The sequence below is a fragment of the Carassius auratus genome, chromosome 43 (genome assembly GCF_003368295.1).
Source record: "Carassius auratus strain Wakin chromosome 43, ASM336829v1, whole genome shotgun sequence".
NCBI lineage: Eukaryota > Metazoa > Chordata > Actinopteri > Cypriniformes > Cyprinidae > Carassius > Carassius auratus.
Window position 1 is genome coordinate 21,619,292 of NC_039285.1, and position 23,955 is coordinate 21,643,246.

A 23,955-nucleotide genomic window follows, 5' to 3' on the forward strand; every position below is an offset into this window, starting at 1 on the left:
TCACATTAAAAGCTAATATTTATATTATATTTATATTAATTTTCTAAATTACAACATCATTACAAAGGTGCAATTACAAATACATACATGTCTCCATAGAAATTACATTAAAATACGTTGTCAACTTTCATAAATTTTTATTAACACACTTAAGTACACTTTTTGTAATGATATCAAGTTAACAGTGTTAATTTAAAATACATTTTAAATCATTATATTTTTAATAATCATTTGTCATCCTAAAGAAAACACTCTTTTTTTGATGAACAAACTAAAGCACATTTGAGTACTTAATTATAATGCACGTATAGTGTTATTTCATATTACATTTAAAGTTAACATATTTTAAATGTACTAAATTGCAACTTTATTACTACATGTGTGGAATTACAAATATTTTTAAGTACATGCCATAAAGGTTTCAATAGAAAGGACATTAAAGTATATTTTAGATTGTGTGTCAATACATTCAGCAGTAACTTTAACTATATATTTTAAAAAACAATAAAAGTAATTATGAAATTACATATATAGATTTACATATACTTTTTTTTTAAATTGTACTTTAAGTAACATGCATTGAAAAGCATATAAAGAATTACATTCGGTTCACACTTAAGTATATTATTTTATTACTTAAGTGTTCTTAATTCTCACTGGTCCCTCTGGTGGCTTACCTTGTCTAGTTGGAAGTGGTCGGGTTGTAGCCGGTACAGGAGGAGGTCTGACTGGTGACACCGGCTGTCTGTTAACCCAGGGCCGGCTGGTTTGTGTCCGTACAACAGCTGTAAACAATTGAGACTTGATCAAAAACATCTGTGGGTTTTTATAAATCTGTTAATAAGAATTTCGGTGACTCACGTGTGTTCACTCTGGCCGGCTGCCTGGTTGCAGTGGCTGTGTTTCCAGGATGGATGTTGACAGGCTGCTGAGGTCTGGCATTTGTGGTTTGAAAGCCACCACTTGTTGACAGGTTTGGTTTTGGTTGAGTTATAATGATTACCGAACCGGTCTGTGAGCCCGTGTCAGCTTGCTGTGGTCTTGTAGGACTCTGCTGGACTCGGATGGTCTGCGTGTTGGTCGGCGAATATGGCACTTGTTGGCTTCGGGTTGACTGTGAGATTACAGAGCGAGTCCTGGAGCTTTCGGGTTGGGATGCTATGTCCTTGGTGGATGTGTGGCCATTTTCAGAGACCAGGGGCGGCCCGCCAGTGTCAAGCATCTCGGCTAGCCTCTGGTTAAACTTGACAGCCGAAGCGGAATAATGGTAACCCGGTCCAGCAGGACAGCTCTCTTTGAAGGCAGCTGTGGATATAAAGTTAGGTTAGGCTTAAAACCTGTAAAAAGTCCAATGGAGTCACATATTTTGTTTCTTAATCAAGTCAGAAACTTTCAATTCAACCGGTACAACGGAACAAACTCAACTTTTGAGTTGTTTTTTAAACGAAGACAGAAAAACTACAAAGCAAATTCTATGTACTTCACATTTGTTTAATATGTTAGTCAATACATCAAAGTTAAATTAAACATTTCCAAAGATGAAAAATAACAATATAAAGTGTACTTTAGAGTAAAAAGTTAATACAAAGTGTACTTTTTCAAAGTTTACTTAAGTATGTTAAGAAACAGTCATGACAGTGTCTCTCTTTAAAAAAATAATAATAATAATAATAATTAAATAATAATTTTAAGATTTGCATTACACTACAAATGCACATTTAATACAACAGTAAAAAAAAAAGTTTGCGACGACAAACATTAAGTTGATTTGAAAAAGCCCAACCAGAAAGTTTTAAAAAGCTTTAAGTTTAAAGGTTTTTAGACTTGAAGACAATACAATTTGACTTAATGATGATGAGTCACCATACTTGGCTGTATGTCACGTCACTTTCACTAGCATTTTGTTAGCATGTTTCTATGCTAAAACCAGTTGATTCAGTAAAAAAAAAAAACAGCTATAAACCAGCTAAGACCAGCATGACAGTGGCTAAAACCACTTTTAGCATGTTTCTAGCCTGATTAGCAAGTTACTAGCATATTGTTAGCATGTTTCTTTACTAATCCAGCTAAAACTAGTTAATTCAGTAAAAAAAACAGCTAAAAACCAGCTAAAACCAGCGTCACGATCTCTAGCTGTGGTGCCCGTGAGCTTCATTAGAGGGCACTCCATTCAAGACTCTTGCCACTTCACCCTGGACTCCATTTCCCATAATCCTTTGCCAAGACTCATCATCAATTGCAACACACACACTTTGCTTATTATTGTTTAACCTGTACTCTGTTTCCTGTATTTCTATCCCTAACCTTGAACCGTAAAAGTCACTTTTTTTAAATCAAGCCAGGAACATCGAGGGTCATCTGGACAATGCTAGAACCTCAACATGTGATATTTAAAAAAAGAAAAATGACACAGTAAATTCTAACTGCTCTGATATTCCTCGAGACATTTTCAGATAAATAGTTTTGGTGGTATGGCTGGGACAGAACATCTGAGGAACATTTGGACTCTTTGTGTAAAAACCAAATCATGTTTTTTCAATATTCTGTACCAACACTGTAAAGTTCTCAGTGCGGTCCTCCAGACTTCTTACTTCTCCTTGTCAAAACTTCTGCATTGAAGATGTTCATTCCAGTGCAGTTGTTTGAAAGGAAAAGAGTATTCTTTGAATGTCTGAAAGGTCTCTTACCTGAGCCGAAGTACGGGCATAACTCACACTTCTTGCCCCAGGCTTTGCCCACTCGACTGCAGCAGCAGATCTGTTTGGTGATGTTCTTCAGGATGGGCAGAGAACAGGAGCCCTGGTTCAGAATACGGAAACACTGGTCCTTCTCCTCCGAAATCACCTTCTGCGCTATGAGGGGGGAAACAATACAGAATAACATAACATAGTTGATTATTACAGGTTGGGAAGTGAATCTCAACATGCAAAAGATCATGCATGCAAATAAAAATGTATTAATTTTTTAACATAAAAGCATTTTATACTACTCCTTATAGTATAAACATTTAAAAGGGATAGTTCACTCAAAAAATTTAATAATAGATGTATGAATCATACTCTAATTCTCAAATCTGAAGACATAGCCTTACGAAAAGAAGTACATTTTAATTTAAGATAAATTATGACAGAAATAATGCTTTAAAAGAATAAACCGAAGTGTAAACTTAATCTTATGTTTACAGACACTTAATTGCGTGCTATGTACAATACGTTTTAAGTGACAATGATATTTAAAATATAAATTTTTAAGATATATTATTTTAAAATATTGTTTTTTATTTTTAAAATTAAGAAATTACATTTTTTTCAAGTGTATGACCCATTTAAAAGAGAAAAAAAGATGTATAATGTACTTCACAGTACAACTTTAATTAGATATTTTACACTTTTTAAAAGTGTGCTTAAAGTCATAAAAGCATATATTTTTTTAAGTGTACTTAAATGGCTATTTTTCATTATTAAATGTATATTTTCTGCAAATACAGTTTTTAATATACTTTTAAGATTTGAAGTACAATACAAGTGTACATGCAATACAGTTATTGTATTATATTATTAGTTATTATGGCTGAAAATATAGTGCACAACTTTTAATGATGGTTTTTTTCTTCTGTCATTTTTGGAGTTTGGCAGTGTGAATCACTGTCTGTTTTTATTGTGTGTAAAAGAGCAGCTTGGACATTCTGCAGATCATCTCCTTTTGTGTTCCTCAGAAGAAAGTCATTGGAACGATGTGAGCAAATCATTTTTTTGTGAACTTTTCCTTGAAGTTATGGGTGTTTCTTGTGGAAATCTAGCTTAAAAAAACAACAACCCTAAAGTAACAAATATGTCTGCTACTCATAACACATTGACATTCATCATTACACTTTTCATGCTTTGATTGGTTTAGCAGCACAAACAAAGTTTCAAGTAGAACCAGGCATACAATAATCAGCCATAGAGCCACTGTAAATCAGATCAGCTCAAATTACTGCAGGAATATGCACATAATCACACATATACAGGAGCAGACACAGCAGACGTACGTACACTTACCTGACTGACACACATGAACATGCTCAGTGTCACATGAAGGCTTGACGAGATTCAGACAAGAAGAAAATCTGATTAAAATAGTGTCACAGAATTCCCCAGATGCAAAAACTCAGGCAGAAAGAGGCAAACACCAGAAAGTAAGGTTAGGTCAGTCAGGATAGGCCTCGATGTAAGGATGCATATGCAGGTCAAAGGGCAAAGTATAGCGCCGCCCAACGGGCATCTCTCAAGCAGAGCCAAGTAATGCCTGCTGGAATAGACAGCACAGCGCCGCACAGCCAAAACCTTCACTCATCTGTGTTCACTTTATAGTGTGGATCTGAAAGTATCCGAGGTACTTTATCACTTGCTCTCCAATAGATGCTGTGCAGTGAATGGGTGCCGTCAGAATGAGAGTCCAAACAGCTGATAAAAACATCACAATAATCCACAGCACTGCAGTTCATCAGTTAACATCTGGAGAAGACAAAAGATTAATCAAATCCAGCATTAAGACTCTTTTAACTCCAAACTATTGCTTCCATACGAGTCCATAATCCATAATAACATTTCCTCCAGTTAAAAAGTCCATCTCCTGTTGTCTCTCACACAAGAATCCCCCCACATATGGGATTTTTGGCTTGTAAACAGTGCTTGATCTGTGCAGATTTCTCTCCTGATTAATACCAGAACAATTTTTCAATGGAGGAGGCATTTTTCTGAATTATGGACATGCATTTTAAAGTTAAAAACATCTTAATGATGGATTTGTTTCTTACAAACATGCAGCTCGTACCTTCTCCAGATGTTAACTGATGGACTGCTGTGGATTGCTTTGATGTTTTTATTAGTTGTTTTTATTTTGACGGCACCCATTCACTGCAGAGCATCCATTGTAGAGCAAATAAATCATTCCTCCACATCTGTATGAAGAATCAAACTCATCTACATCTTGAACGGCCTGAGAACATTTTCAGCAAATTTCCCTTTTTGGGAATGCTGTTTCTTTAAGTCTGTGTGTGACTGAAGGCTGTAGCTGTGTTGCTCTCCTCTCAGGTGAAGCTGCGGTGTCCGACAGCTCCGTACTTACAGATGCAGATCCCATGAGAGGCGTCCAGTAAGTAGCCCTCTTTGCAGACACAACTGTAGCTCCCTCGGGTGTTAACACAGTTCCCGTTTTCACAGAAACCCGGTTGCAAACACTCGTTAATATCTACACCAGAGGAGGAAACATGACTGTCATAACCTGACGTGCTGGTGTGTGAAAACCCTTGTGATAAAGAAGTGTGCTTGCAGTGTACTTAAAAGTAGTTTTTTAAAAAAGTTGTATTTGCTGAAAAAATAATATTAATTAAATTAAATGAGAGGCCACTTTAGTGGCTAGACACTCTCAAGACTGTAAAAAGTGCACATTGTAATCATTTGTAATAACTGTAATAATTACATTTACATAGTACATTTTTAATTGTTTTGATAATCTTTTGTTTTGCTTTAAAGAAATAAACAAATTTTGATGTGTTGACTAACATATACGCACAGGTAAAGTACTTTATTAATATTTTAGTTGTAGTTTGTTATTTGATGTTACATGTAAATATATATATATATATTCAAATGCACTAACCTGCAAATGTGTAAATAGAAATATATGTACATACATGGCATGCAAGTTTCAATAGACATTACATTAAAGTATATTTTAGTTTATCATAAATGCTTGCCAGTAGATTCAGCAGTAAGTTTACTTATATGTCAAAGACAATAGAAGTATTTATGAACTAAACTTGTAAGATGTATTGTTAAGTCTCTAGTGGGTCAGTTAATAGCTTTTAATATAAATCTAAACTACTATGCATCTTCATTTCATTGTAAATATCACAGAGTCCAAAAAGTATTAGTTTTACATTAACATTACATTAATTGTGCACAAGTAAATTATATTAAAGTATATTCTTTCTGTAATAAGTGGTCTCTATAAATGTAGTGCACTTCTCTATCACAGGGGTTTGTCTGTCAGTCCTTGTTAACCAGCTGCTCTCATTTGATCAGATTCTGGTTGATGCAGGGATAAATGAGATGTATTTTGAGTATAGAAGCACCAAACGTCCAAACAAACAGGAGGACACGTATCGAGAGAGTGCTGACATGTAAAAGTGCATCTTAGTTTCCTTAAAATATATTTTCCTGAAAGTTGCAGGATGTTTTTATAGTACAATGATGAGCAAGAAAATGTGATCAACATGCACGTTTACGATGAAAAAATACAAACTTAAGTAAGGATACCTTATTACTGCAATACAATGGTTTTTAATTGGCTGAGCCCTGGATGAAGGAAGGAAGAATGAAGTGTTTGTTTGCATGTTCCTGAAATGTGTTTTGGCCGGCGAGAGATCATTGTGAACGCTGGGATCGATCTATCACAGGAGGACGGGGCGAGGACTCTTACCCACACACTGCGTCCCACTGACCCTCTCGAAGCCTTTCGGGCAGCTTCCCTGTCCATTCACAGTGTTTCCTGTTGAGATATGAGCACACTGATCTCTAGTAGGACGTACGAACACATCCGTAAACCTGCAGCTAGTTTAATAATGCGTGCAAAAGGAAAATCATACGGAGACAGAGGAAAAACATGCAAACAATTAACAAGTGATTCATCAGCCAGACTGGAGGCTGAAACAAATACAATAAGACAAAAACATCCTGGAACACTATTTCAATATGTCACAATCTGGCGTTGTTCCTATGTGAGAATATGTGGCTTATTACAGATAGATATAACTTCATGTACATCACTTTGTGGTCCACCGTTAGATTTAGAATGATTTGATTATCTGTAAGGTAACCACCGTGAACAACAACAAGAAAAAGAGATTATTAAAATAATGATTTAAAATCTGCTTTAAAGCAAAAAAATAAAAAATAATAATTTGACATTTTTACAAAATGCACTTTTTAAAAGACCGTTTAAATGTGTTAAGAAACAGTCATGGAAGTGTCTCTTTTAACTTTAAGTATTAAAATAACCAGAACTAAATCAACTAAAACGAATAAATATAAATCAATAAAACATATAGACATATTAAAAAAATGCCCGTTTTCTCTCCAAAAGTATCTTAAATATGATTATTGCTTTTATTTTAATTTTTTATTATTTTATAAAATAACAAAATCATCATATTTATTTTGTTTATTTAATTAAGTAATGGTTAATAGAAAAATATGTCAGGTCTGGGAAGGATGTCCTATTTTTATCAGGGCAAGTTGGTGTAATTTTACAAAACAATAATAATAATAATGATTATTATTATTGTTTAATAATATCAATAACATTATTTTATAACAATTAATGATGATTATTATTATTAAAAATATGTCAGTACAGCTTTAGTAATGGTTATGTTTTTCATAATAATATGGATGTATATGTTACATTTTGGTTATTCATCCTCATAGGCTCCCATTGTGACAACTTACCCCAACCACATGTTTTTATCTGTATTAATATCTCATACTATGTCACTATATTTAATAAATGACAGTGGTGCTGAAGGCAGTTTCTATTAAAGTCGTGAAAGCAAAGGTTGCAGTATTGATCACGTGGATGAGGAATGTAAATACGCTGTAATGTTTAGCCAGACGGCTGATGGCGACACCTTGACTGATGCGATAATAAGATAGAGCCGTCTGCCAAAGATCTGGCAAAGCTATATTTATCTCCTGAAGTCATGCAGCGACTGCTGTTTTTTCTGTTTTACAAGAGCAGCCAGCTGAACTGATACCAGTGAGTCAAGAAGGAACAAACCAGTGTGTTGTTGCCTCTTTGTGCTCTTAAGTACAAACTGTGCCGCTGTAATGGCTCAGATGATTTCTAGGTGGTGAACTTCCAGGTCTGTCTGACAGTACTGACACACTCTCACCTAAGACTGCGGGACAAAGCGTGCATTCGTTGATGCCCCAGGCCTTCCCAGCTCCCCGGCAGCACATCTCCTGACTCCTCAGACCAGGTAACGGAGAACTGCACTGTGGGACCGAGCACAGGACACACAATCCTTCACTTTAATCACCACTGTTTGAGTTGTGCATGGACTGATGTGCTAAACAGACTGTCACTAATACTCCAATGACTGCTAGGTGACGTCAAATGAGGAATGCAAACAGAAGAGCTTTAATCAAACCTGTCCGTTGTGCACTTCTCTGAAGCAGTATTTGAAGCCGGATGTCTCGGTGTAGACTGAATCCCCGCGTATGGTCTGGGCTTGAACCCTCGGCGGTGGTGCCTCGGCTCTCTCTCCCGGCAGCTGGCGAGGACGGGCTCCCGAGAGCCCCGTGGACCAGGTCACGGTTTCGGAGTGGACGCTGGGGCCGTAGCCCACCTTCAGCACCTGGTGGATCTTCACACTGGCCTCTGGAGGGTGCTGGACGCGCACCTTCACCATGGGAGCCGCTGACACAGAAACACACTGAGGTTAACTGTGGAAGTCTTTGATCCTGTTGAATCTAGAACATAAACTCTCTCACTAGTTTAAATTATGCACTAACAGTTCATAGACATGCATAGTTAGTTTGGGCATTATTGTTTTTTCTGAAAATAATTAAAAGTCCCACCACAGTGTCATTTCCACAGTGTCAAATTAAATTTTATGTTAAATTATTTAAATGACATATTGTGTTTATAGCGAAATGACAATTCATGGACAACTTATAGACAAATTTTGGAATAAAATTGCAGACACGTTTTTCTTTCTGAAGCTAATTTTCATAACCAAGATTTTATGTATCCTAAATGCAAACAATTAAATAACATTTCACACTTTAATTAGAAATTAATGCTGTGTTAATAAGTGATATTTATTTTTCCTCACAAATAACACATTTGTCTAATTTTTCACTCTGTTGTCTGCACGATAAGAATATTAACATTTGATAAAACGTTATTAGTACAATAATATAATTTAATTAGTAAATTGGAATTGGAATGTAATTTATGTTAAAAAGTAATAGAAAGCACTTTTACATAATAAATACTAAAATGGATAATTATTATCATTATTTGTTTCTAAAAAGTAATCATTTATATTTTTATGGTGTATTTTTATATTTTAGAATGAAAAACAACACAATACACGACATACATGATGTTTGTTTGTTTCTTTATAATTTAGCAACATGTCACAACTAGATTCATTGGAATCAATAAATAGATAATTCATTACATTTATATATATATATAAATGTATCGTAAACATCACAAAGAGACTTTACAGCCATTCCTAACACACACAAAGTAATATCCACTGCTCCGGGGGCCACACATCACATCACTTTCACTTTTCAATATCTGTCCTCCCCGGCACCACAGGTCATGTTCTGAACACTAGTTCTGGAAGTGACACTAAATCACACTCAAATACTCAGGACAGACTGTTTACTGTTTCTTCCATGAACAGACTGATGCTCCAGAAATAACAGAGAGAGAAAAGGAAAGGTGTAGAGAGCATCCAAGTTAGGATCTGTGCAAACAGAAGACTCTTTCTCCTGTAGTGTGTTCGAGCTGTGAGTCACCATTACCTCCTTCCTCTCACAGATTAAACTTGGCAAACGCTTGACCAATTTTCCTCCGAGAGAAACCCCTCCTCTAAAACAGGTGCTAAAGACAATACCCATGCTTTCCAGTCTTCTGTGTTTTATAAAAGATCATTTGAAGTCTAAAGACGATATGGAAACGGCTCTGTGATAATAAAGGCACAGAAAAGAGAGGCATAACATGGGCCTTGTTTGTATCGATGAACATCCGTGAACTTCAGGTTCAATTTGGGATTCAGATTGTGGAACAGACCAGTGTTTAGTATTCATAACCCTAATCCAAGTCACCGCTTGCACAATACGAGTGCTGTGGTGCTGCAAAAGTCATTACTTAAGTATTACTTAAGAGTATTTGTATGTGTCATTTATTGTATTCTATTGTCTAGTGTACGTGTATGTCACATTTTGAACATATTTTTAATTACACATTTGTAATGATGAAGTTACAATTTTGTACATTTAAATCCATTAAATAACATTTAAATCCATTTTATCAAAATCTAATATTGAATAACACACTACAGTTAAAAGGATAATGAAGTGCGCTTTACATGTATGTTAACAGGACAACACAATGTGTACTTTAAAATGAGATGAAACATTATTAAAACAATTATCTAAAATGTACTTCAAAGTGCATGTGCACTTTTTAATGTTAAAAAATCAGTCATAAAAGTGCACATGCTCTCTCTAAGTACACTTAAGTGACATTCTATTTTATTCAAATTATATTATCTGCAAGTACTGCTTTTTAAAAATATACTTTGAGGTTTGAAGTACACTATAAGTGCACATTCACTACAATTAAGCACACTTCTTTTTTCACAAGGTCAAAACCATTTCACATGTCTTTTGACTTCAGGTAGAACTTAAAAATTGTAATTCAAATAGTATTTAAAAAAAATATTTCTCTCAAACTGACATGACTGAACATCAGGTTCCCGTTGTGTGACAATATGCCCCTCCAAAAATCAACGTGTGTTAAATGAACTGTGCTTTCTGTAAAGACCACCAAAAAAGTGGAACCACCGTGAGAAACATTGACTGAAACACACAGGTCCTCTCACCGTTGGTGTTGATCAGCTCAGGCGTCTGCAGAGGCAGGATGTACTCAGACGTCATCGGCTGATTGGCCGACTCAGCAGCACTCGTGGGCTGTTTCTCCATGTCATTGGTGGAGGCAGCGGAGGAGACGGAGATGTGGCAGAACTTCCCAGTGAAGTTGGGCGGGCAGAGACACTGATCCTTCTGTACGCACACTCCTCCGTTCTTACACAACATCGGACACACAACTGACGAGAGAAAGAACAGAGAAAGTGAGCAGATCCCTGAGGAATGACTTCATCCATCACTCATCAACCTTATGAAACTATTGCTCTAAAAACCACAACAGCTCAATAAGGTTCTGATGAAAGACACAGAACACAGTCATCACTGACTTTGATTGATGCTGTTAGCACCCCAGTTATGAGTCTTGGTTTAGTGCCTCTCAAAATGGCAAGTTTCTATAAAAAGCAACTCTTTTTGTCATGCTTCTTTTATTTAGTTGGTGGCCTCGGCATGCCTTCTGTATTAAGCTGTATTAAGCTGTATTAAGACATTCGGAAAGCTTGGACGAATCCCGTGTCAAAAATAAAAATAAAAAAGGAAAATAAATGCACCACGTGTGATGGCGAGAGAGAGAGAGAGAGAGAGAGAGAGAGAGAGAGAGAGGGAGGGTTTCTCCATGGTTGTTTTGCAGTATTGATTTAATTTATTCCTTTAAATAAAGGGGAGGTTTTAGGAATTTGCTAAAAATGTAAAACAAGTTATATAAAATTATTTTCACTAATCAAACTTTTTTCAATAAGTCATACTTTTTTTCTCAAACTATGGGTTAATTAAATAAGGTAGAAAATGCAGGATGCACCTTTTTAAACATTGCACATTTTAAATACATTTCATTACTCAAATTATTCTGCAGAATATGATTATTATTATACATTTGATGACATTTTAACAATAAATAGTGTTTTAGAGTATTAAATATTACATTTATTAAGTATTAATAGAATAGAATAAAATAGTAAATAAATTAGATCCCAAAGTTTTCATAAATGTAAAAAAACAAAACAAAAAAAGATAGAAAGATGAAAGAGAAGTAATGTGCAAAAAAAAAAAAAAAAAAAATTGCACTGTGTGTCCTATTACTGATGTACAATTATTGCTCTTAAGTTAATTTAGTTTGCATCCCACATTATTTATTTGACCTGAAATAAGTGCAGAATATATTTCTGGATCTTGTCTAACATATTAGACACAGAGTTTGTGGTAAAACTGGTCCAGATGCCATTATGAAACATGTTTATCAAGGAAGTAAAAGTGTGTTGTTGTTGTTTTTTTCCTTTATTTAAATATTGACAAAAATGAAGCCAGAAAAACAACACAATGTTTGAATACTTTGTAATAGTAACTGTATCTGAGAGGATGACAAACATGATATCATCTGTTCTTTCTGTTCTTTAAAGTAAACACACATAAACAGCAAGGAGACGGTTGAGATCTTTGGCTGACCCATTTCCTCACAGCTGTCACTGACAAGAGCTGAGAGAAATCTGAGCAGCTTCAGTTCGGGACTTAAAGACGCTGAGCTCACCCAACCAATTACATTTAATTAGATATATTATGTGGTTGCTAGGGCATGGCTAGACCTTTCACATGGTGATAAAGTCAAAAGAGCCAACTCAAATGTCTCTATGTTGTTCAGATGTCAAGATATAGCTTGTTCATCTTACTATATGGTTGTTAGGGTCCTCTAATATTTAACAGTCTAAACAGTGAGAAGAGCTCAGACCAATGTCTCTAACCTTTAATTAACATTACATTCACACCAAGAACACTGAACTGGATATTTTAACATTTTAGGAACATTTCAAAGCAATGTCCCAGAGGGGTTATGATGTTCTAATGCAGAAATATACAGTAGCTTCTTCATTTTACAATATGATTGCTAGGCTGTGCTAAATGGTGTGTTTTGGCAGTTTTCAGATATTTCAAGTCTACTTTTCAGTCGGAGAAGAAGAAAATAAGCCAATTGTCTCTACGATGTTCTGATCCAGAGAAATTCCTCTCATCCTTTTCAAAGTCTCTCTGAGATATGGGAGCACAAATTATTCCCCAAATGCAACATCAGAAAGAGATGTCGTTTAAGGGATGTTTCTTGTCAGTGGACCAGTAAATTATTTCAATTTTTGTTTCAGTAAGATTTCTTAGTTTCCACATCTGAATCAGATTAGATTCATTTATTTGTCTACTTAAGGGTAAACAAACTATTCATTTGGTGACGTTCATGCTGGTTTTATCATCCCGACAGTGGTTAAGCTCTACAACCTTCAACAGCTACCATTAACAAACGACTGTGAAGACCATCTTAGTGCATCTTATCTTATGCATAATTAAGTATTACCCAAAATTTCCCTCATTTTAGCAAGAGAATTGTGTATATGATCTCATGAGCTGTATATTATTAAACATCACATTATGTCTTATACATACTAGACTGTATTCTATGGATGTGTAAGAGAGGTAGAGCGAGGATGGGTGTTGTTTGGGGATGATGTGGCAGAGGTTTGTGCGTTTGGAGATGAATGAACCGCGGTGGATGAGAGCTTGTTCTTCAGCTCATCTGTGTAAACACTAACCATTGGAAACACCCTCACACTTCATAAAACTAGAGCTTGAAATCTCCCGTACCTTGTCATCTTCTAGCTTTCCACCTTCATTTCTGGACCACAGACATTCTGTTGTTTTGAAACCATTGAGGGTTTGGATAAATATTGGCTCCAGGAAGCCAAATCTACACTTTCAGCGAGGGGGAAATATGAAAATAAGATTCTTTTGAGATGAAGAAAGGCCAGGAATACACTGCTTGACAGAAACGACAACATTATTATAAAACTCTTGACAGGAGAGGAATGGAAAGAGAAGCGATTTTCATTGGAGAAGATCGAAGGAGGTCTCATTCGCACTTCACAGATTCATTCAGAGAAAAGCGCTGTGTATCTGCCATCCTTCAGCTTAAATGAAGAAAAGAGATCCTGCCAGACACGACTGGACCGGTTCAAGAGTTTAAAACTGAATATCAAATTAGACACTTGGTCTAATTTGATATGATTTGATATGAACGCTTTTATACACAAATGAGTTTAGAAGAAGGTTTGTATCAACGCAGATACACAGATATTTTGGGCACATGTCTACGGAAGTGGCAAAGGTAGAACTATTTTGAGGTAAATTAAAGACACATGATGTATAATTGTGTGCTGTGTGCTCTTGGGATAGACTATAGAAAACTGCAAATCACTTAATTTCAATGGTGATTGTGTGTCTGATGCAGAGAATCACTGACCAATGAGAATTTGTCATTTTATAAAGACACATATTGTGAGACAAATATTACCCATGTCAGAAAGACAACATGTTGTTTTCTACAACAACAGAATTGCAGGCTTTTTTTTATTTACATCATATAAAGATGCAACATTATGCAAATGATCACAAAATATTGCATTTTTATCATTATCTTAATAATATTTACTTTCAACTGCTGGTGTTGTTATTTGTACTATAAAAAAAAAAGAGATATATATATATAATTTAAATGCATATGAATTACTGAATGTGAACAACTAAATATGTCTCTCATTTGTAATTTTTCAAGTTTATATTATGTCATATATATTAAGCTCAAAATTAAAGCATCTATTTGAAATAGACAGCTTTTGTAACATTATAAAGATATTTATTTGATCAACTGAATGTCTTTGCTAAAGGAGTATTAATTTTCTCCCCAAAATTTTATTTTACTTTAAAAACAGTAGCCTTTTATTTTGGAAAATTAGCTTATTATTGCTATAATAATAATAATAATAATAATAATAATAATAATAATAATAATAATAATTATTATTATTATTATTATTATTATTATTAATGAATGTATTTATGATAAAATTAATTAATGTATTATTATATTCATTATTATAAAAAATAAATACAAATAAAAATAATTCTCTTGAAACATTTGGGCAATCACAATGCACCGGATGGCTGGCCAATCACAGCACACCTTGCTTTTCAGACCGATGAGTCTTGTAAAAATCTACGCATTTCAGAAATGCGGGGCATAGAGTAGACACAATAATGTACATTATGTGGAAATTAATGTGTTTTTTGAATATTAAAACACATTTTATTACACCTGATACACAAAATAATGTTGTTGTTTTTTTTTAGCAACATATATGACCCCTCTAATGTCAGTATGAAAATGTTACCATTAATGTTGCACTGATCCCACAGCAACCCCCTGCCGTACCCCCTTTTTTGAAAGCCTTAGTGTTTATGTGCCTTTGTGGTGCTGCAAAAGTCATGACAAGAAGTATATAAAGCCAATGTATCAGAATGTATCAGAAGTTTACTGTACAACATTACAAATCTCTCTGTAATCCATGAACATGATTGCATGGAAGAAAAATACCAGGACGAACCGAATCTTTTTTATGATCATCCGCACATACAGTATGTACAGTAAATGTACGATAACACACACTTACACATTCTCTGATATGTGTAGGGAGCGCCTCTAACAGTCTCTGGCTCTCTGCCATGGTCCAGATGTTTCAGGGCCCCTGAGGGCCACTGCAGGTAAGCTAATTAACCCTTAGAGATCCACGCATGTACATAGCAAGAAGAAATATCTGCTTGATTTCTCTTACGGCAGGAAGTACATTTCACGCTTTCTCCACTGGTTTCAGCTAAAGCAGCTGAAGGACTGCAAGCTTTTATTTGGCACCACATGTTCGACTCAGATAGGACACAGATGCTCAGCCCATCTGTGTACATACATACATACATTGTTAACTCATCTTCATTTAAAAATCCAGAGACATAGACTGAAAAATAGCGAGTGCTTCAGTTCATTGAGTTTCTGTGAGTGCTGTGATGAAGGAATCTTATTAAGAGACTACTACAGTTTTTCTAGTTGTATTAAAAAGACACGTGTAACAAATTGATTCAGTCCCTGCAATAATTCTGGCTGAGTGTGTTTACAAGAAAATACTATACGTTAACTGTGTGTGAAAATAATTGATCTTTAGTTATAAATGTTCATGTAAACAACCAGCATGTAAGTAGACTGATGCAAGTAATTATTGTGAATTAATAAATATTCACCACTCGTTTTGAATGGGACACCAACAGAAACGAACTCATTGTTCAATGGTGGAGTCAATCGTGAACTCACTGAGTAATGATGCATTTAGGGAGTCTGATTCAAATTCTGATTCTAACTCTCAGAAGACTCCTGTGTTCCTTTTGCATTCGAGGCGGTTTAGTGAATCTTTTTATTTTGTAAACCGGTTCATAAGTTGGCTCACAGTGTTTAGTGGTTTGTGCAGGAAACACTGGTGCATGCAAATCTAAATAACTTACACCACGTCACAAGATTTCTGGCAAAACTGCATATGAAAACTTCACATCAGAAGTGTGATGCTGTACAGGGTGCGCTAACCAGCAAGCTTACTTAATCAGAAAAGCCAAACCTATGGAGCTTCTTATGTGATGCAAGCATCAAAACGTAGCGGTTAAAAATCTTTTGAGCTCATAATATAGTATTATGCAAGAAACCTCACAAAAATAAATCTTTATTAAATAATAATCTGCCCTAAAATCATAATTTGTGTGAAAAGGAACAAGATTCTTAGTTTCTCTAATGCGCCTAGGTTGGGATTTTTCAATTACTGTCACCATTTTTCACATTTGTGAGCATTTCGGTCACACCCTGCAGCTCTGAAATCAGTACCATATGACATCAGTTTGGCGAAGATGAAACGTTTCCAGGCCAAAGGAACAACCTAACACTACTGTGAAAGATCCACTTCTCCTCGTCATAATTCAGCTGTCAAATGACTCCAGTGAGTAAAGTTACAACCAGCGCTTGACCTTGTGCCCAGATGCCAGACTAACAATGAAGTCACTGAAAAAGACGTAACCTCCAGCATCCATCTGCTCAAATAAAAAGACGTTCTGATGGCACGGGCGGAGGTTTAGAGAACTGATAAATGAGACGAGCTGCATGTTTCTCAGAACTGGGAGCCAACACCATTTCTTTTGATGCCACAAACACAGCATGTATGTGTGTTTATGACTATTTATCTCCAAACAGCTTGAGTGGAGAACACATGTAAATCATCTCCTGCTTTTATGTATGACATGTTCACCAGACTAAAACACAAATGTATAACATTTATCAGAGGAAGCTTTGGTGTGTGATAACTTCATAATGAGTTTCTCTTGATGGAGATTTCTGGTCACAATGTTACTGGACTGTTGGAGCTGGTTTTCTCCTGGACAAGAGGCAAGAACTGAATAAGAAACAAGTCCCGAGTGGAAACTGAAGTCTGAGGACTGTTCAAACCTTACATGAGCATACTGCGGTACGGTGACTAGGAATAAAAGCTTGGATTCATTAAATTCAGAACTGGACTGAAAATCAAAGCCTGTATTTTTTTTTTTAATCCAAAGTACATACAAATGATCATAGTATTGCAAAGGCTGATTGTTTAATTATTATTATTTTTTTATTTATTTGTTAGATCACTTCTTACAACGTATTGTGGTATAAAATACCACTGAAAAGCATGGCAATATGATCGACATTGACAAAATACAATAAAAATGCTATGATAATATCATGGCATTTTTTACTTTAAAGTATATGAATATGATAATCAGTACTATGGTATAGGTCAGAAAAGCAATGTATCACTAAAACCATCACAAATCCTTCATATAGTACTTTTGTAAACTTTAAAATACAAATTCTAATATATACATTGGGGTTGATATGGAGGCTTATTTCCACCAGAGAAAAAAATAAATAATAATAATATATATATTATACATATTAGTTTATACCTCACTATTGAGAAAAGTAAAAAAAAATGTGAGAAATAAAAAAGTATGAATTGTAAAAGGAAAAAAAAAAGTCACAATTACTTATTTTTATTTATTTATTCCCTTGCACTGAATAAACAAATTTAAAGTTAAACCAGAATAACAATATTAATAATAAAATCATGTATTATCCTATGGTGCAGATAAAAAAACAAAAAAACAAAAAAAACAAAAAAACTCACAAGTATCACTTTTTTCCTCTCATTAGCCACAATTTCGAAAATGTCTTATTTAATAACAATTTATTTATTTATTTATTTATATTTGTTTGATTAGTGATATACAAATAGTGGATGATCTTAAATAGTTTTGTTTAAATTAGATTTTGAATGCCAGACTTTGAGCCCACTGTACATACATCACCAAAGACACCAACAGTAGAAATGGAACAAATAAACAGACTCAACCATTGAGAACAATAACCAGTGACAGAAGACTCATTTGATAAGCATCTCAGAGCAAATGCTCAGGACGAGCCCTCCGTCTCTCATTACAGACTGTACTGTACTGTCCATGCAGATGTCCAGTGAGGACCTAATTCCTCATTCCTCATGTTTGTTGTTCCCGAGGAGCACCAGTTACAACAGACGCCTCAGCACAAACACATTTGCTTGTAAATACCTTCAGATGAAAGTCTGACACACCTGCGGGTCTGTGCATGTACACAGGTGTGTGTTTGCAGAAGCTTCCATTCATCATTCAGACTGGAAACACATGCCTTTTCAGTGACACATTCATCATCGACCCACACGCAAAATCAAAGGCTGACATTGTAAAAAAAAAATTATAATATTAAAGTAAAATCCCAACCTTCTTTATACTATTTTTTTTAAATAAATAAATAAATAAAAGTTTACAAGTTTTTATCATCATCATCATCATCATCATCAAGTAATCATGGAAGAGAAATCCCAACCTATTACATACTTTTCTAAAATATGTTTAATAAATAAATCACTAAATAAAATGAATTAGTTTCATCATTATTATTATTATTATTATTATTATTATTATTATTATTATTATTATGTTTGAAACCCAACCTACTAGATCAGTTATATATATATATATATAAATGTTGTAAACTATATATGAAGTTACAAATTTAAGAAGATCTTGACATCTCTTTTTTATATAGGTATTTATTTTAAAAACGAAATAATGTTAAGGAAACTGTAAAGGAGATCAGGATTTGAAACCTTGCACACTAAATTCTAATCAGACCACTAAGCTAACAATTTGACAATTGTTAAACAGTGTTATTTTGCAGGATGTCAGCGGTGCTCCTTCAATAAAGTGCATTTACTCACACACTCTGAAGCCGGATCCAGGCAGCGTCTGTCCTGTCTGTCTGTCCTCACTGTTGTAGATAGTGGTGACATTTCCGCGCTCGCAGTAGTTGGTGCAGTGTCCCTGCGTGCAGCGCAGCTTGCAGATGGTGGGGGTGAAGAGCACTTTGATCCGCTCCGAACCCCCTCGGATGATGGTGGAGCGCTGCTGCTGGTCGGATGAGAGCTGAGCCACGGCTAGACAGAGGGCAAAGCCAAAGCAGAGCAGCAGAGTCAGACAGTGAGGACGCATGGTGAGCCCCGGTCACACACACATCACACACACACGCACGCAAACCCAGGAGGAAGACGGAAACGTCTCTTTCTTGGAACGTTCCTGCAATATCCCTGGAAAGGATCAACTAGTGCACGGATAAAGCTCAATTCCTGTTCTGGTACAGATATCAAGTAATGTGTGTGTGCGTGTGGCGTGTGTTCAGAAATCTGTTTGTTGAGGAAACAAGAGCCGTCCCAGTGTCTGAAGGAGCTGGTGCAAGCAAACTCTGGCCGAGATTGAGACTGGATCCATCACCCGCTGATGCCCCTCTCGCTCTCCGTCAGCCCTGCGATCACAAACACTGACAGGCTTCCCAACGCACTTGCTACATGAGGAGAGAACTTTCTCTGTCATATGAGGAGGAGAGAGCAGAGAGGGCGGCGAAACAGAGAAAAAATATTGGGGAGAGAGAGAGAGAGAGACTTTGCGTCTCTGGCATTGCACATGGGGGTGAGGTCAGCGCCGTATAATGTGTGTGTGTGTGTGTGTGTGTGTGTGTGTTTGTAGCGGGGGCTTGTTGTTGTAGATGAAGGGAGGGGTGTATTTTTCTGTCACTGTGACAAACTTTTGCTGTTCCCCTGCTGCATGTGCTGAACATTAAAGAATAGTTCTGCACCAATGAATCATTTAGTTACCTTGTGAATCTTGTTCTGCTGTGGAACACAAAAGGAGAAATTCGGAAGAATGCTCGTGCTGCTCTGTTCCAGAAACTAAATGCAGACAAAATGACAATAAAACCCCATAAAATATCATAAATAACTTCTTCACGACTACTGAAGTCATGCGATAGCTATGCTTGAAGAACAGACTAACATTTTGCCCTCTACTGAAACTACACTTAAATATACAGGTTTTAAAGATTTATTTTTTTCTTTTTCTTTTTTCCTTTTTTTTTTTTTTTTGGTGAGAAGATCCATTTTGGGTTTTTCAAAGAACGTTTCAGTGAACAGTTCTTAGTTTAAAGAATATTTTAATAATCTAAAGAAACTTTTTCCACTATAAATTAATGGAATGGAAAGGTTCCATGGATGTTAAAGATACTTCAGCACTCTTCAAAATAAAAGTTCTTTATTGGCATTAATGGTTCAATTTAGAACCTTTAACATCAGTGGAACCGTTCCTTTGGACAAAAGGTTCTTAATGGTGGAAAAGGGTTCTTTCGATGGTTAAAAGAGTATTCACATTAAGAATGGTTATTTTAAGAATTGTTCACTAAAATGTTCTTTGTGGAACCAAAAATGTTTTTGCATCAGCTAATAAAAATACAATTGTTTGTTTATGTTTCTTCACAGTACATTAATTTTTGATTTTAATAATGTATTAGTAAATGTTACATTACTGATAATAAAAAATGCTATTTTGTATTGTTTATCATTAACTAATGTAATTAATGAATTAATCTTTACTGTAAAGTTCTTTCTCCTTAATTCTTATTCAGTAATTCACGGACAAATGGAGAAGTCATGGTGCCTTTGATTAATATTGTGGAGAATCTTGGGGCCAAAAAGGTCTAAAAGAACCGCTGCTTTAGATCAAACAGCAGTGAGCCAAAATCATCACAATTAAAAGAACCAAAGACTTAAACTACTTCAGTCTGTGTGCATTGGATTTAATACATGCGTTTCACATTTTGAGCGGTGCTTTGTTGTCATTTTAGAGCTTTATGGAAAAGAGCAGCCAGGATATTCCTGCAAAACTCCATGGATTTCAAAATTGTTGGAATTCCTTTTGTGTTCCATTGAAAAAAGCAAGTCATTCAGGTTTGGAGTGACATGAGGTTGAACAAATGATGGTCATTTTTATTTTTGGAAGAGAATAAAGCTAATCTAAAAACAGGTTTTTGACTAAATAACTACCTGGATCAAAGTCAACAACAGAGCACACTGTTCAGAGCATTTAAAAGGATTAGTTGTTATGAAAGACTGTGCTACATTCTTCACAGATTAAATGGTTTACCCAAATATAGTGTTTGAACCATACTTCTGTTAAATAAACCTGCAGAGAATAAAATCTAATATGTTTTTCCTAAACAGCAATGAGAGAGCTAATTGAATTTCACTAAAGTATAATGCTTCTTAATTTGCTTTCTACAGAGAAAAGTCCAGTAATCTCTCAGACTTTGCTTGATTTGCCAAAACTCCAATTCTGCAACAAAATGTCCCAGACATAAAATATTTCTCATCATATTCTCCAAAGATTAAATAATCTGCAGTACCAATGCAGTATATATCTTTATATTATATGTCAGTATAAGAAATGTTAAGAGAAACATCTACGTTTCCACATAAATTGGAGTTATAATTATGTTGGACATGGCAAATTATGCTTTGATTATATAATCATGACGCAGTTTTTTTTATTTTTTTAGTATTCAAATATCCTGTTTTCACTCAGGTTAAATGTTTATATGCACACAACTTTTACTTCAAACCACCTATGTGAATGTATTTTCTTGGATTAAAATATGGAGGGCAATATATATTTTTAAATGCTTGTAAAAATATATTTATATTTGTACAATATATCTTAAAGTTGTCTAAAAATATATTATAAAATATATTTTTGTGCCCTATTTGCGACTTACAGTGCATTCAGGCTATCAATTTTTACCTATCAAGTGTTCCCTGGGAATCGAACCCCCAACCTTACGCTAGCTTGCTTTCTAACGCAACGCTCTACCAGTATGAGAGAGCAACAGAGCAATGCAGTTTTAACTCCAGGAAGAGCAAACATTGGGTTAAATGTGAAATTGATTATAATTCACAATGAATCGACACACTTTCAGAATGTGGAACAAATGATCCTGTTTTGAGAGTAGGAGCGTCAAGCGTAGACACTGTTTGCTGGCTGAACAGATTTCTCCCCCCAACATATTCAACTTTTTCTTCCTGATCTACATTAAAATGACTCTATTAATCATTTGGGAGGAGCAGTTCAGATCTGTCATGATTTCAGTGTTTTACATATTAACGAGAGAGTCAAGCATGCTTTACTATGGCAACTGGTCATGTTTCTCACGTTGTTTGGGAATGAAATTGTTCTTGTAAGCCTATTGTTGTAAATTATGTCATTATGTGGCACTCTCAGAAATATACATGCACAAAATCATACTCATGATGAAACTCATCTTTAAAAAAAGTACATAAAACAAAACAAAGCAAACAAACTAATGTATTTAATCATTAAAAAATAATACAAAGGTAAATATCAATAAAATTTATTTTCGTTTGTTTGTTTATTTACATTTCAATAATTGCAATCATGTTACAATAAGCAAAGACAACTAAAAACTCTTTCTTTGTAGAAGCTCTTTTTTAAATGTTAGTTTTTAGTCTTTCATTTTTAAATTTTAATGTGAGTTAATTTCTATCTTTAAGAAGGCGATCTATGCCTTCATGCTATGCTGACTTTATGTAGATTCTCAAAATGAACAAAAACATGAGATGTCTTTCTGTAATAGAGCTGTAATCGGGCCTTAAAAGTTAGGCCCAACAGGACCCGAGCCAGACAGATATCGGCCTGAGTCGACACGTACAGTACATTTTGATTGACAGATTTATAAAAGCCCAAACCCGTTTACAGCACAAAATTATTCAAATGTGCGCACGCACAAAGCTCTTTTGCCTTTTGTCAAGAATGAATCATTTATACATGTTTTAACAATTTATTGATGAATAACGTAGGCTATAGGCCACTTGGAAGTTGAAACAAAGAAATAAAATAAGTCCTCTGTAACATCGTTACATCTCAGCACTCCTATGCCTAGGCATAGACTCGTTTATAAATAGGCCAATGCAGCAATACAAACTTTAAGACATAGGCCCTGTCCACATGGAGATGGAGCTTAGCCCAATCCGATCTTTTTTTTCCTCGTCTCAAGAAATATCCGCGTCCACACGAAACCGCAAAATGATGTAGTATACATGCCAGACCAGTATGTGGTGCTGTAATTCTGCCACAGAGATACACTAAAAACAGAGAAGAAGACTTGGACTATGCTCATAAACCTTGCGCGTGGTACACAAACGAACATGGAACAATACATTTATTAATCAGTGTTAATGTTAGTTAATAAAAAGACAATCGTTCAGTTTTTGTTCATGTTTTTGTTGCTGTTACATGACGTAGAGGTGTCTGACTAGGGGGGAGACGTGGGCTGATGACGTCATCGTTTCAGAAAATATACGGATTGGCCGTCCAGGCGAAAATGCAAAGACGGCGTTTTCAAATTTATCCACTCTGGGACCCGGTTTCAAAAAATAGCGGTTTCACCTTACGAAAATGCCGGATTCGTGTGGACGAAAAATAATCTGATAAAAAATTTGTGCGTATTCACAGAAACGCGTCTCCGTGTGGACGGGGCCTTAAACAATAAGTCTTTCTTAACAAATTAAATTAAGATACATTTTAAATAACATGGCAATTACGAAATTAAGATAAAGGCTCCGCTGGATTTGCTTCGCCACTAGTAGCTGAATAATGCCAACATTAGCCATACATTATGCATTTAAGACTCAATTAATATTTTGTTGTAATTTTTAAAACCTTTACTCATCAAGATTAGGCTAGGCCTACATGTTTAACATGTTCCACTGTAGATGGCTTCAGCTCGTTCCTGCGCTCACTGATGGTGTCCAGCAATATAACCCACTGGCTCATTATTCTCATTATAAACATGATCAAAACTTTTCCACACCTCAGACTTTGCTTTAGTTGCTGGTGCAACCACAACGTAATCGCATGAGGCAAGCCT

General features: G+C 35.3%; 1 protein-coding gene across 1 annotated transcript in view; it reads right to left on the minus strand.

Annotated features, from left to right (window-relative positions):
• The window catches only part of LOC113061323 (latent-transforming growth factor beta-binding protein 4-like), a 71,367-nt gene that overhangs the window by 29,082 nt on the left and 18,330 nt on the right, over nt 1-23,955 (minus strand). The window contains exons 5-13 of the mRNA XM_026230342.1: nt 18,908-19,123; nt 10,670-10,894; nt 8,195-8,463; nt 7,937-8,039; nt 6,466-6,534; nt 5,110-5,232; nt 2,688-2,852; nt 862-1,305; nt 678-785 (exon numbers count right to left, since the gene is read on the minus strand). Of these exons, the coding sequence (XP_026086127.1) occupies nt 678-785; nt 862-1,305; nt 2,688-2,852; nt 5,110-5,232; nt 6,466-6,534; nt 7,937-8,039; nt 8,195-8,463; nt 10,670-10,894; nt 18,908-19,123 (1,722 nt within the window). The remainder of the gene's footprint in view (nt 1-677; nt 786-861; nt 1,306-2,687; nt 2,853-5,109; nt 5,233-6,465; nt 6,535-7,936; nt 8,040-8,194; nt 8,464-10,669; nt 10,895-18,907; nt 19,124-23,955) is intronic.